Source organism: Miniopterus natalensis, chromosome 3 (assembly GCF_054644295.1).
Source record: "Miniopterus natalensis isolate mMinNat1 chromosome 3, mMinNat1.hap1, whole genome shotgun sequence".
NCBI lineage: Eukaryota > Metazoa > Chordata > Mammalia > Chiroptera > Miniopteridae > Miniopterus > Miniopterus natalensis.
The window spans coordinates 94052066-94067705 of NC_142083.1; the positions used below are offsets into that span (position 1 = coordinate 94052066).

A 15640-nucleotide genomic window follows, 5' to 3' on the forward strand; every position below is an offset into this window, starting at 1 on the left:
CTAGCAGCCGATTGGTGAGATCAGGTGCCGCTGACGGCGTCCGCATCGGCATTGGGCAGCGAGCCGGCAGAAGGCGGGCACCGCCTGAGGTGGGCGGGGTCAAGACTAAAGTCCGCTTCTAGCGGCCCGGCCGCGCCCCCCCCCCCGCCCCCCCCCCCGTAAATCTCTCCCTGGGCTGGAGCGGGAGCGACCCGACCAACAGCCTGTGGGTGTCTGACACGCCAGGGTGGGCGGGAACAGGGCAAAGTCTGTACTTTTCTGAGGCGGCAACCTCTGCCCCAAGGCCACTGACGCACTGCTTATTCTGAAGGAATAGTGGGTGCGTCTGTCGGGAGACCATGGATTTTGCAAACCGGTCAATGACAGATGCGGTAGTTGGCAAAAGGACGCTCATCTGAATCACGTGTTCAGAGATTCAGCAGATCCTGTCCTGCCCTGTCCTGAGGGTTGAAGCACCCCTCAGAAAGGCACACTCATAAATACGGAGCAAGGGATAAAGTGCACCAGCTCCCTATTTGCGACTCAAAAAACAAAAATAAAACACAGTTGGCAGTGTTTTGTTGCTAAATTACACTGCAGACAGCCCACCTATTCTGAGATATCACCAAATGAAAGGCACTTGAGTTTTTTAAAAATTTTAATCCTCACCGGGAGACATGCTTAGAGAGAAGGGGAGGGGAATGGATCAACCTGAGACAAACATTGATCAGTTGCCTTCTTTAGGTGCCCAACCAGGGATAAAACCTGCAACCCAGGTATGCACCCTGGCCGAGAATCGAACTGGCAACCTTTCCGTGCACAGGACACCACTCAATCAACTTGAGCTTGTTTTTAAACTTGTTTTTAAAGTGCACACTTAAAAAAAAAAAGGCAGAAACAATCATTATTAGATCAAGTATTAGTATGTATTTATGCACAATAATAAAAACAGATTTACAAGTTAAACAGGAAATTTAAACATAAGAAGTTTAACAGCTTTTGTTTATTATATTAAATAACCAAAACACCTTTTATTCCCAAAATTGGTAAAGAATAAATAATGTAATTTACAATATGGTACAAAAAGTAATCAGGAAGGACAGGCATTCTGCTTTATACATACACTGTATATGTATATTTATTATCTATTAAACAAATTCACATCTCAAACAAGCCGAAAACCTTAGATGATATGGCTTAACAATTATTAAAAGAAACAGCAGTAAGTTCTGCTGCCCAGACCAGAAGCTCTGGAGCCAGTTATCCTGTTACAGAATGAAGGGTACAGGTTGCTGTAGTGCTTCCAAGACTGAACTTGCATAAGGTGACTTACAAATTACTATGGGGTTAGGAGAGCTTTGATAGTCAGGAAAGGTTTGCTGTGGTTTCTCTCCCCCCCCCCCAAGACAAAGTGCCCTATTTCCTCACAAATGCATCCGAAAGGTCTCAAAGTTTTAAAAAAAAAAACCACAAACCCCACAGCAACTGCTATTCTCCTCATCCACTTGTTTCCAGTGTTTTTGTTCCATAACTTTTTTCTGCACAGGTTTGGATTTGATGGTGTGATCTAGGTAAAAATGCTATTATACTGAAAAGGAAACCCATCGGTAGTGATACAGAATAAAGAATGGGACTCTGAGGCTGAGAACCTGGAGATGTTGGAAAGCAAGTAGATCAATTGATGAAATGTTTCCAATTATCCCTGCTTACAGAGCAAGTGCTCTACACCTAGACGATACAGAGAAATAAAAAATGTCATCACAAACTTCATGTGGAATCATAAACTTTGATCTGCCTCTGCATTTTCTAAAGAAGGAAATGCTCACCACTGGATAGTCACAGTAAGAATTAAGGCCAAAACACCAACTCCCTTGAGACCAGAGACAATTTCACTCTTTACAAAAGATGAATCAGCAAAAAGATGCCAGACAACATTAGAGTGACCATGGAAACATGTCTCCGAAACTGATCTGTTCTTAATTATAACATGCTCAAATGCACAAGGAAGCCACAGGTGCATACTGAGACTATTACGACTTCTATTGGAAAGTCAGAGGAAGATGCAGGAGGTGGAAGGCTTGGGTCTTCTGAAAATTCCAGCCTTTAACAGTTACTTATTTTTAATATTCATTTAGGCTGGGGGAAAAATGGATCCATCCCCATAATGCTACAAATGACACCATTTCCCCTTAAAATGGCAAAAAAAAAACCCTTTACATTAAGTATCTGGTTGCTAGAGAAGCAGCAGAATTCTGTGGAATCTTGTGAGCTTTATTACAGGTGAGAAGAGTCAGTCTACTCTCCTCCCTAGCCCACTTCCCTACTGAATGACACTGGCCAGTCAGCTACTCCCAGATGGAGTTTATGCCAGAGACCTGGGGAGGGAGTCTGCTAAATAGCCTACAAAAGCTGATCTGAGTCTCCAGTTTTTCTCCTTTTAGATGTCACTGGGTAACAGGTACCAACCTACCAACTAGACTGCCTTGGGGTGTCCCCTGAAGAACAAACAGCCTAGGAGCTCAACTGTCTCTGGCACAGTACACACTGCCATTGGCATCACACCCAACATCTACAATGTTACTTGACATCTCCAGTCCCAGACAGTGGAGGAGCATAAGGAAGCTGGCAGTGGCCTAAACTCGGCCTCGTCTCTTAACTTCCTGCAGACCTAACAAAGTCAGATGCCCAGAGCGTGAGTGAGACAGAAAGAGAGAGAGATCTTGATCTTGTTCAGCTCAATAAGGTGCTAATTTCAGGAAGCTGATATATTGATCACAAAACACAAGTAGTTAAAAAATACTGTGGTTCAAACAATGTTGTCTTTATCTCTTAATAGAGTGGTACCATGTCCCTTTTTTTCACATCTCCAGAGCGTTGGGACTTTTCCTAAGAGTCCAGAAAGCTTTTTTTAGTGATGTTTCTGCCTAGAACCAGATCTGAAAGAAGGAAGCCACATTAGAGGAAACAACTGAAATGAAGAGAAGAAGCTATTGCCTAGAAGCCAACTGTCCTGTTTCCTCCATGGCCTGGAGCGAATGACTGTCAGGTGATGGGATCAAGAGCAGCCATTCTCCTTGCACACGCAGGACCTTTTCTCCCCTTTTCACATGGGCTTACTTCTCACTGTGGAGAAACCTGTGTAGACGGCCAGGACAGGCCTCAAGGGCTGCCACTCCGCTCCCAGTCAGGGGAAGAGGAAAGGTGAACAACAGAAACAGAGGTCGGTTCGGGTGGATGATCCTGGCTGTCGGGGGATGCTGTGGCAGAAGGTGGGGTGGTGGCACAGGTATTGTCGGCCCAACACAAGAGCACTGGATTCTGGCCAGATGGAATGTGGCTAATGGGTGAATTACGTATTGAGTCTCCCAAAGCTGAGCAGGCACAGGAGCCTTGTTAGCTCCGTTCTGGGGAAGAACTGGACGCTGGACCACTTGTAGTGATGACAATTGGTCCCCCAAGAAGGCTCACGGAGCACAACACAGGGACGTGGTAGTGCTCTAACTATACCAGTACATAGGACCTTTGTCTGCATTCCCTGAACAGGGAGTGAAATAAGAGATCACTGGGCAAGAGTGGACATAGGGGATTACACCTACACATCACAGTGTACTCTTTTGGGCCAATGAAAGGAAGAGATGGAAGAAGAGAAATGTCTCTGCAAAGTCCATTTGTCCCAGAAGCTAAATAGTAACACATTAGAAGTTCAAAGACTCATCAAGAAAGTCTTAATTGTAGTCAAACAAGTGCTTAGTGATCATCCCAATAGAGAGAAATAACATTATAGATCACCTAGAAGAAACTCGTAGATGGATGCAGGAAGGAAACCAACTAAACTGTTTTACCTCCTCACTGTCTAATTCTTAAAAAACAAAAAAAAACATTCTCCAACCAGCTTAGCAGGGTTTTTTCTAAAAGTCCATAAAGACTGCAGAAGACATGATTCATTTTCCTTCCTGTTCAGAAAACACATCTAGATAGGGAAGCACTAGGCAAGGATCAGTATTTCCGGGGTGATGGCTCATTACGCTGCCCTGTGATCAGTGTCCCCTGAAGTGTCTGCTGTCTCAGGGTGCAGATACCACTGGGCACAGCCCAGGCCAGGCCCAGCTGTCCCCCCCTCCCCCGCCCTCTTGCATCATCACTCTGCAGAGAAGCAACCAGAGTGTGGTACAGGTTTGGCAGAAAGAATGCAGCCATGACCCGGAGCCTCCCTGCAGAGCAGGGAGATTACAGCTCCCCAGGCCGTAACGACTATGCCACGGCACACACCCGCTCCTTTCTTTTGGAAAGAAAACCCACTGGACTGTCCAACACAACAACCAAGGCAGAAGCATGGGTGGAAATGTGGTCATTATGCAGACCCCAATATGAGGTCCCACGACTGGCGAAGAACTGCTCCAAAGCCACAGTGATGCCTGACGTTGACCCTTCCAGAACTCGTCCTCATTTCTCGGGCCACTACTGCCCTCTGTCCATTGGGATACAGCTTCCAGCATGTTGTGTATTCTGGGGTGCAGAGATGTCTCTATTCTGACCATCTTCTGGGGGTCCTAGGCTTGATTTTTGTTTTCTCTACCTAATCTGAAGAGGGCTACACCTACCACAGTTGAGGACCTGACCACCAGCCCTCCTCTGAAGCCTCCAGGATGCCCCCACCACGAGGTACACTGTACGTTCACTGGGATAGGTCACTGACGGGGGGGCCACCTCCACTGCCATCAAACAGAACCTCTCGGCGGCTGGGCTCAGCGATGGACAGCTCCTGGGCCAAGTCGTTGAATCGAGATATATAGTCAACGCTGTTTTCATTCATCATGCACACCAGTTGGGAATCCACAACCTGTGGGCAGAGGACATAAGGCAAGACCACATCAGCCAGTGGTGGCCTGCCATCCAGACTGGAGGAGACTGGACACCACTGGGACTTCCAGCACAAGGCAAATGAACCTGGGGTGTCTCTACAGTGAAGATTGGAATAATGTCCTATCAACTTGCCATGTAATGGCGGACCAGCACTCTGGGAAGAATCTCAGAATCGCCCATTGTTTTGAACATTCACTGTTTTGACAAGTCTGCAGGAGAGCCTACTGTGAGCCCAGCACATCTGGTTGCTGGAGTCGGAGTAGTGGTTCTCTCTCATGAGACTTACTGGGGGAATACAGGCAAAAAGACAGACAAATGGCACAGAGTGAAATGCAGAAACTCTGGAGTGGCCTGTAGGAGACTGTAGAGTCAAGCAGGGATATACCCAATTCCCCCTTCTAGTTAGTGGAAAGGTATCCGCCTGGTAAGTGGCCACAAGGAGCAGAGCAGCTCATAACCAACTGCTTCTCAAGTCCTTAACAGCTAACAAGCCTCACCAGACTCTCTGATTGTCCTTTGCTTGCACACGGGCTATGCCCAACATGGCTCCCTCCTCCTCCCTCTGCTAGATGCTAGATAATCCCTTGCAGGACCCAGGCCTGCGGGGCAGGAACTCCTGACCCTCCCCTACTGGACAGGCTGCCATTGGGTCTTCCCCAGATGTAAGTAACAGAGACTATATCTTTTCCCTCTGGTCCCCTGTGTGGTTTCTTCAGACCAGCAAAGAACAGTGTGGAGCTCCCGGAGTTGGAGCTCCTATAGCACAGAGATGTAAGTGGAGAATGGGGACAGAGTTTGCCATACGGGTAGGGAGCACATTCCTGTTAGAAGAAACACCAAGTGCAAAGGCCCTGGTGTGGGAACAGGTTCCGCTCTTCCAGAAACAAGAAAGCTGGGGGACATGACAGTGAGTAAGGATAATAGTTTAACATGAGAGACTCAAGTGTGTACAGTAGGGCCTTAGGTACTGGGATTTTATTCTGTGGACAAACACATAGAATATTCTCCCATACAGTCTTCAGGGTTGACTGCCTCCTTTGGTGGAGTGAAAGCATCATGACGATCAGGCATTTGTTTTACTCACTCAGTGCCTGTAGCAGTGCCTGGCACATCATTAGTGAACTGTATGATACAATGAAATAAGCAGCCTTGGAAAATTCTGAGTAGAGCTATGACCTGAACCTAATTTTAAACCTGTTATTATGAGAAATATAAAACAAACTTAAATTTGTTTTCAAAAAGTAGAGCAAATAATGACTGTCTTCCCCCAACATATCCGTGACCAGCTTCATCAATCTGTGGCCAATCTAGGCCCACCTCTCCCACCCACTACTTCCTCCTATCACTTTTGTTCAAATCCCACCATCAGATTATTTCAGCCACAAGTTTCAGACCGTACTTCTAGATGATGAGGACTATATAAAACACATACATTTTTGGGTGTATAGGGCTCTTGGTCAGTTCTTTTGATAAACAACTGCTATTTCTGCAGGTGTTACTAGCTATGGATTTAGTAGGTCATGAAGAGCACCTGTCTTTGTTCCATGCTGTCCACCTTTGTGTGCAACAGACCACCCAGAGATCTTGTTAGAAATGCAGGTTGTGGTTTGCTGGCCCTGGGGTGGGCTCAAGAGTCTGCTCTTCTAACAAGTCCAAGGTGTTTTGCAGTGGGTCTGTGGACCCTCTTTGAATAGAGTGGTCCTGGTATGTCATCTTGGGATGTTTGTGTAGTGCCCACCTCCACAGGAGCTAGGTGCTTATAAACAATGTTCATGCATACGTGGGAAGAGAAAGAGACCAGCCTGTTACGGGACATTAAAGTCACAAGGTACTTTTTAAATAAAAGTTCTGTGCCACAGAAATGGTCATTGAGGGGGAGGGAATTTACTATATTGCTGTTTAGTTTATTTGGGTGAAATTTCTATCATGTTAGGGGTTGGCTTAGAATCCTCCAAAGCCTTCCCACAAGTTCCTCAGATCTTAAGACTCGTATCAGGATACTGAGAGCTGAGGAGGCCATGGGACGCCACTGTGTGAGCCATGTCTGATCCAGGGTTTCCCTCCAGAATCTTACTATAAAACCCTTGAGGGACACCCACCAACACCTAGGCATCCCAGCGAGCTAGGATTTGGGAAATGTTGCTCCAGCATTTTAACAACAGGTCCAAGCCCATTCAAGTGGTGTTCTAGATGTGTAATCTCACTTTAAGCATATTCTCTGTCTAAATTTCTCTTCTAGCACCTGTTATTTCGTACCTTGCCTTACAGTTAAATGTACCCATCTCTACTTCTTCAATAAATGTGCATCCTTGCAAGCCTTTCTGGCTCAGACAACACTCATACCATGTGGGATGGAGCCTGGGTAGCTACACAAGCAGACAGCCTGGCCTAAAAAAGAGGGACACTGCATTCTGGCCCAAAGATGAGGGTCATAAACTGAGTCTCGCCTGCACATCAAGGGTCTGCCATAATGTGACTTCTGTTGTCATCACCCTGACCATGGGAGTATCTGTGCCACTCCTGCAGAACCCACTCTCCTGCTTGGGGAGCAGCGACAAGTAATGACACAGGGAGGTGCTGCTTAAAGGCCCCCTCCTGTCAGGCACCAGGAGTGATGACAAAGTCACCTACAACCGCTCTTTACTCCTCTACCAATGGCATCAGCACTGCACAGGCGCAGCGTTACCTGCCCAAGGTCAAGCGGCTGATGGAGGCCACGACGAGATCCAATCCCGCTCTGGATTCCTGCAGAGCCCCACAGTCAACCCTGACAACAGGAGTTCCCAAGTTTTGATGCCTTCGGGGCTCAGCTATTGTTGTTTGCCTCCAGTTTCCCTTCTCAGAAGCCAGAAACCTGGATGTGCATGAGCTGAACTCCTGGTTTTAACATATTAATGAAAAATTCTTAATAACCAAACATGTCTGCTGGAGGGACTTGGCCACCTCTGAAACAGGGGCTGGCAGTCAAGTTCAGGCATAAGGTTGTGTACTTACCTCTGCCACATCAGCCAGGGACCTGGACACAAACGAGTCTCTTGAACTTCCATCTAGCAGGCTGGGGCCCAACAGGGAGGTGCCACTGTGGGTACCCACCGGAGTTGGCAGCATCTTCCGGCCCTTCTCCGAGGAGATGAAGCTCGCTGCCAAGAGAAGGAGGAACAAGCCCTGAGATGGCTTGGTCAGTCCCAGGTTAAGGGAAGGATCCTGGGGGCTGGAGGTGGCTTCGCCAGGCCTGTGCAGGCATCCACCTGCACACTTGCACACAGTGCTTGGTATGGAGCTGTAGCCAACACAGCTTTTCTCAAGTGGGGGGCCTTGGAAGGTCCTCAGAAGCATGTCTAAGTCGGCCTCATATTTCTAGGGGCCCTCAGGACTCTGCTGTTCTATCTCCATGTGAGGTAGTTTCAATTTTCCATGATTTGTATTTGACTTGGCAGAGGTCTGTACTATTCAATGAGACTCTTATAACAGGAAACACTCATCAGGTGCTGGCTCCCTGCATCACCCAGACCAGAGCCCACATTCTGTGCTGTCAGGTGTGGCACCCACACAAGGTGCTGACCCTGTTCAACATGTGTAGAGCACAACCCTCTCTGGGGCTGCAGTCCGATGGCCATGTGCACATACTGGCTGCTCTTGAAAAATGCAAAGTATACGAATCCCAGGCATGTCCCAGGAACCCCTCCTACATAGGACATTGAGGCCAGTGTGTCTTTCCTTAACAGCCCCTTCCCATCACACAAAAGTCTGGTGCACAGTGAGGATGAACACATCCAGCAAATGTATGTGCCAAGCTGGTGAACATGCCACAAGACAGCTGGACTGTCCATATCAGAAGATTTTACTGAGAACAGAAAGAGGGAAGCAAAGAGCACCAAGAGCAGAAGGCCCCAGTACAGGAGGGGCCAGGACAGCTGGCCAGACTGGAGACTGTATGGGGAGATGGGCGTCGGCTACATCTCAACTGAGCTGTGGTTTACATCTCAACTGAGCTATGGGTTACAAGAGTGTCATGTTTGCCAAAGCTCAGTGAACTGCACACTGGAGATCTGGACACTCTCCCATATGTAAGTGGTGCAGAAAAAATAAATCCTGGAAAACAAGCAAACCGTCCTAGTGGGCATTTTGGCAGATAGCAAGGAGAATCCAGACTCTAGTCCCTCCCACCAAGCTCACCATGTGGAGCCCTGCTTGTCCCCACTGGTCTAGGATAGGGACCTGGGCGCCCCCGACAGACACTCACCAAACAAGCTGCCGAGGGATGAGTCCGTGGGGTCGCTGGGGCACCACTGGGGATCATGGGTGGGGGAGGCAATCCAGTCTGGTTGGGGGCTGCTGGATGGGGAGGGAAGACTCTTGGAACTGTCACTGCCATTTAGTTTTGCTGGAGAAAGAGGGACTCCTTCACCTGTCAATCAAAATCCTGGGTCAGAGACGCCACGTGGGGTGAACAGCACTCTGCTTCCCCAGCCTGCCACTAAGGCAGTGAGTCAGCACAGTGGTGTGCCACTAAACTCTGGAGGTCCAGGACTCTGCTGGGATCCCTGCAGATGATAAACAACACTGGTCTGTGGAGGGGATCTTCCTGTGGCAGGGACACATACCCACCTTAGGAATGACAATGGCCACAGCTATCACTGATGGAGCCAGGTGCTATGCCAAGAGCTTCACCTAAATCCCCTGGGTGCTTACAATAGCCCTGTGACATGCATGCTATTCCCAGTTCACAAATGAGCCAGTGACCTGCCCACAGCCACGCACTGCCAGGCTGTGGACTCAGGTCAATCTGAATCCATGGCCTGCATCATACCAGCAAGCACCAACCACAACAATGCTACCAGGACACCAGTCCAGGCCCTCCTAGAATCTGCAAAACCCAAAGGCATCCACCCAGATTCATGACCAACTAGGATAACAGCCCATCTAATCCTGTTGGTCTCAAGGCCAGAGGCAGTCCCACCAGACCATAAACAGCTGTAGGTCCTATCCGTACCTTGTCCACCTGTGCTGCCTCTGCTGGGCAAGGCCATGTAGGTGGGAAATGCAAAAATGCGAGTGGAATGGGAACATATCCAGCAGGTCTGGCAAATGCTCAGATGGAAGGTCAAAGGCAAATCCAGATCCCCCATCCTAATGGGAAACTAATTCCAAGGGTGTGCAGAGGCAGCCTGTTCCTTACCGTACTGGCCAGAGCTGATGGCGATCTCAATGATGGAATCACTGATCTGAGTGGCAGGCTCTCCCTGTGAGAGCACGTCCTCAGGCGGGCCGGGCAGGGAGATGTCCAGCAGAGCAGAGACGTTAGGCGGAGAGAGCCGAGTGCTGGAGCCCTCTGCCAAGGGCTGCGGGGTGGAAAGCCCGTTGTGGAGAGGAGCCTTGGACAACTCAGTTAAGGAGAGGACAGGTGAACCCTGGTGGGAGATGGGGATTGTTCAGACACAATGGATTAACCAATCCCCTAATAAAGAACAAAAAATCAACCTCAGCCCCACATGGTGGTAACCAAGTGATAGGCAAGTTGACAGAGAGGTGATGACCCTAGCAGGCACTTCTTCTTGTCCAGTAAGAAACACACTGGGGGATTAACTTCTCCAGAAACCACTCTGGAGATTCAGGGTTGGAAGGCCAGGCCAGGGTGGCCTTGGCCAGGGTGGCCTTGGCCAGGGTGCCCTGGACATCTAGACCTGCTTCCTCTGCCAGCAAGATAGCTGATAACACCCAGGCAGAAGGTGAGTGCCAAGAAGTGCTACCAGCTGATTGATTACCTCCTCCCCTTAGCCCAAGAAACTGTGATCTTCCAGAACTGTCTGAATCAGCCAGCATGCAGAAGGGAAGAAGCCTGAGATGAGAGATCCTAGGCGATGGGAGGACAAAGACATTGTACGTCCATGTGTCCTTGTCACATCCTGGCAGCCCACAGCAGGGAGGCTAGGTCTGCTGGCAGGACCATGAGGATGGGACTCAGCACTGGAGACAGGTCCTGGGGAAGCTATGTTGCTCAGCAGTGAGCAGCACACTCTACCTGGAAACCCTCTGTCACTGGCTCCTGTTCAGGCCTCGAGGGGATGCTGATGAATGGATCACTTGTACCCTATAAGAAAAGAACGCCATGAATGTCTGAGCTATACACAGCAGCCAGAACTCTGCCCAAAGGCTATTAAGCTCCTGAGACAAGAGCTGTTCCATTCCCCTGCTTCCTAACAGCCAGCAGCACAGAAAACCATTGCGGTCTAGGTTGGATAACCCTTCCTGTGAGGACAAGCAAGCTCACTGCTTCCAGAGGGTGGACCGTGAAGTTGCTGCACTTAAGATTATCAATTCAAAACCTCGTAGTTCTCAGGCAGGGCTGAGCCATGAAACCAGAGGAACCAGAGCGCTGAGAGAATTGGAGAGGAGTGGCAGTCAGGGGTCACTAGGTCCACTGTTGGCCAACTTGGTTAAAGTTCCTTCTCAGATCAAGGTGACATCTGAGAAGTCTGCTGACATACAGATCTTGTCTCAGCTCTGGATTCTCCAGTGTCACCCAGAAGCCTGCTCCTGCTCCATCGCCTTCTGCTGTTCTCCCCGAGCCACGCAGTGCTCACTCATGCCCCAGCCTCCCTGGTTCAGTGACTCTCCTCTGGTACAACAGGCCCATCCCCTCCTGAGGCAAAACTAGAGTCCAGCATGACAACAGCCCCATTATCTTGGCCCACATCCCTCTGGAGAGTTACCGACCCATCCTGAAAGCTAGTGGCAACTGGGAGAAACCCTGCTAAACACTCACCCCCACAGTGGGGATGGGGTCTCCATTCTGGTGGGTGCCAGTGGAGTCCTGACCCGAGAGGGTAGCTGTCGCCTCATCTGAAGACAGTGGAGAGATGCTAGACAAACCCTCAGCATCCAAGACAGGGAGGGGGCTCCCGGGGATGATGCCGGCACTTGTAGCTGCTAAGTCGACAGCACCTGGAAAGAGAAAGAAAACTGCCAATCCAGCTCTACTGATATCCCCAAACATACTCCACAGCGCTCACAGGAACAGCCTCTCATGCCTCATTTCAAGGCAGGGGAAACGGCTTTTGTTCTCTCTGGGGGATAATGAGACAGTATGGCTCGGGAAAGAAGAAAACAGAAAATCATTCACAACCCTCGTGGTGTCTGTCACCATGCCAGTCACAGAAACTTACTGGTCAGGTGGCCTGTGGCCTGGGGCGGAAGGACCTTAGGCATGATCGGCCGAGACAGAGCCGCTTTGGTGAGGGAGGACTGGATGGGCCGGAAGGAGCCTCTCCCTGTGAGGACAAAAACAGAAGCAGCCGCATCAATCCCACTTGCCCCCATGGCCCTCTGACTGCACGGCAGGGGCTACAGAGGGTCTGCTTCGCAGCCAGGCAGGACCACGGAAGCTGAGCCAGGTGGAAACCACTGCATATCCCAAATACGGGGAAGTCAGGGGTCAAACAGGCCCCCAATGAGGAGACGTTCTGGCCTCTGTGATGGCAGCACCACCGTGCCCCTTGCGGGCTGCTGAAAGGGTGCTGCCAGCACTGCCATGCCCTGGGGACGGCCCTTTAAGGGTGATGCGCGCCCGAGCAGAGCCACGAGTGCCTCTGAAGCAGTCAGCACATCAAATCAGGACTAAGGTTCCGCCTCTGCAATGGGGCTCTGTCCCACTAGGCCTCCTGCAGATGAGAAGGGGGCGCAGAAAGGACAGCCAACAGCTGCCCGGCTCTGGCAGTAAGTACACCTGAAACGCGGAATCACGACTGACTTGAAGGCTCAATCCCAGTGTGTGTTTCGCTAAACAATTCTCACTGAAGTAAGAAAATTTACTTCAAAGAGCCCACTAACCTGCAAGACCTATGAGGGCCTGAGGTGCACATCCCAAATTCACATCTGTTCCCTAAGATTCCTGACAAAACACACACACACACACAGAACAAAACAAACCCTGACAAGACGTTACAGAGAGAAGGGCTACCAAACTAAGCAAAGCATCCCTAAAGGGCCGCCCGAGCCCGCCTTTGAAGGAAGCTGCGTGCGTACCACCCGTCGGAGGTCCGCGCCTGCCCGCACTGCTGCCCGGGCCTGGCACAGGGGTACATTCGGTTTCTACTGGCAGAATGGACAAGGAATGCTGGAAATGTCACTCCAAGAGCCGTGAAAGCAAACACCTGCTGTCCCATAGATGCAGCCACATGCAAGTAAGGCGTGAGGAGCCCGCCCCGGAGACCAGTGCTCACCGGCTGCGGAGGAATTTGACATGATGGAGAAGGAGCAGACGTTGTGCGCCTGGTTTTCAGACGGTCTGGGAAGCAGGGTTCTCTGTGGAGGGAAAACTGCCAACAATCAGGTGATAAAAATACCCCAATGCCAAAAATCACTGAGACCAGTGAAGACTTGTAAAGGGATATTCCAGATAACAGCAAGCTGAGTGTAACCACGTGGCTCTGCTTCTAGAGCTAATGATTCACAAGGGCGCCTGGAACAGTCCGAGGATGGCTATGTCCTGCGAACCCACCAAGCTCTGAACATTGGGTCCTCTCTGAAAAAAACCCAAGGGATCAAACATATCCCCAGGGAAACTGGAGGAATGTCAGAACCATCCACTGCTAATCCAGAACGTTCTTCTGGATTTGGATGGAATGCAACTAGTCGTGTATATGTTTATAACCACTCAATGTGGACAGTTGGAAAAGACAGCCATGTATTCTGGGCCTCCTCAAATTTGGGGTGAAGAAAATAAAGTTGCTGCCTATAACAGAGATGGGCTAAGGGTCTGAGGCCCTCCACCCCATCTGACAGTCCCAGTGCGTACCCCTCCCTATCTGCCCAGGCTCCTGTGTGTGAGTAATTAAGTTCTAATGTGAAGAACACCATCCAAAGAAATTATATTAGCCCTGGCCAGGTAGCTCAGTTGGTTAGAGCACCATCCCAATACACCAAGGTTGTGAGTTTGATCTCCTGTCAGGGCACATATAGGAAACCACCAATCTAAGTAGAACGACAAACTGATGTTTCTCCCCTTCTGCTCTCTCTAAAAACCAATCAAAAATTTTTAAAATAATAAATTATATTAATTGCTGAAACTGTTACTCATTGAAGTAAAACATTAACAGAAAGTAGCTGTCAACCCAAAAGTGTCCTGAGGACCTCTGGCTCTGGGGGCACAACTGTGTCTCTACTGATGTATGAGGGACATCTATCTCCATGCCCTCAGAGGCGCCCCAAGGGGTTGGCAAAGAGTAAAGGAGGTGCTGAGGCTGCAACCTTGATAGGGTCATTAGGTCTGCTTGGTGGTGGCTGCGGCGGGGTGACCTGTTAATAAGGTGAGGAGCTGCAGATGTGCCGGCTCTGCTCCAAATGCACTTTCTGAGAGGACTAACTAGGTGAGAAATATTTTAGGCTTCAGGGCCACATGCTGTCTGTTACAGCTACTCACCTTCACCCTGGTGGTGCGAAAGCAGCTGTGGACAGTAGGGAAATAAATGACTGGCCATGTGGAAAACTTTTTATAAAAGTAATAAATGGAAAAGACCACATATTATGTGTGATTCCATTTATATGAATGCAGAGAATGAAAGTGGGTTTGTGGTTACCAGGAACCAGCAGAGGGGGCAATGAAGGTAATATGTACAGGGTTTCTGTTTGGGGTGATGAAACTGTTCTGGTATTAGATAGTGGTGATGGTTGCACAATTTATGTATCAATAAAGCTATTAAAATACTTCATTAAATATACTAAAACCAAATGCATTAACACTAAATTACAGTTGGCCCTGAAACACGTTTGAACTGTGCTGATCCACTTATGCACATATTTTTTTCAGTAGCTACCTGTACTATTTTCAATTTGTGGTTGGGAATCCACGGATGTAGAGGGCCAACTATATGCATTGATCTAAACTATTTTATACAGGGGACTTGAGTACCCGTAGATTTTGGTGCCAATCAGGTATCCTGGAATGAATCCCCTGCAGATACTTAAGTTTTGGAGGAGTCAAAAGTTATATACGAATTTCTGATTGTGCAGGAGGTTAGCACCCCTAACCTCTGCACTGTTCAAGAGTCCACTGTAGTCTGTACACACACACAAAACCACTTGGGATTTAGGATACATCATGCAATCGTTCATTTCTAAATAAATTAATCTCAAAAGATTTCTAAGGGTGTAACAAAAGATCTATGCATTAATCCCAAAACAATGCATACTCATAACTTTCTAAGCCCAAAGTCATTCCAGAATTCCCACTTCGCCTCTTTTATCTTTTTATTTCCAAATAAAACTGCCCCTTTTCTCATGTGAGTCCCATTCCTTTATCTCCTATCTGGTCTGCATATGTCATCTATAGGACCCCCAGTGTTTATCATTATGAGCTATGGAGAGGTCTGGCTTCTGGCCGATCCACATACCTTACCAACTGCTTCCACTGACTACTTAATCATAAAGAGATGTTCTGAGTGTCCTAAAATATATCCCAGTCTTGAACATTTTTGGGATTCGAATCCCCAGAACTTCCTGTCTTTTTTGCAAGTGGTTTTCATGTTGTGTGAAGATTATCTTTATTTTCAGGTACAGTAAGGGTCACTGTTACTACTTTACTTATCCTATCCATGTGCAGGAAGAAAGGGGCAAGGAGTCCCCATTTTAGGTGGACACCAGAGACACGGGAGAAAACCAGTGTGTCCAGCAGCTTGGCCAGCGGGAAGCCAGCCATGCAAACTTGACCAGGGTTCCTGACCTGGACCACCAGCGGCTTCCGTAGGTGCCGGTTCTGCAACTTCCGGGGCTTTGGCAAGAAGAAATCCGACTGCATCTG

The 15640-nt window shown here is 48.8% G+C and overlaps 1 protein-coding gene across 1 annotated transcript in view; it reads right to left on the minus strand.

Moving 5' to 3' along the window:
- Positions 1-883: 883 nt before the first annotated feature.
- Positions 884-15640, minus strand: part of CRAMP1 (cramped chromatin regulator 1) — a 62325-nt gene continuing 47568 nt past the window's right edge. Inside the window, exons 12-20 of the mRNA XM_016207989.2 lie at positions 15563-15637; positions 13065-13146; positions 12009-12113; positions 11609-11787; positions 10865-10933; positions 10022-10253; positions 9086-9250; positions 7837-7982; positions 884-4819 (exon numbers count right to left, since the gene is read on the minus strand). Of these exons, the coding sequence (XP_016063475.2) occupies positions 4655-4819; positions 7837-7982; positions 9086-9250; positions 10022-10253; positions 10865-10933; positions 11609-11787; positions 12009-12113; positions 13065-13146; positions 15563-15637 (1218 nt within the window). The 3' untranslated portion in view covers positions 884-4654. The remainder of the gene's footprint in view (positions 4820-7836; positions 7983-9085; positions 9251-10021; positions 10254-10864; positions 10934-11608; positions 11788-12008; positions 12114-13064; positions 13147-15562; positions 15638-15640) is intronic.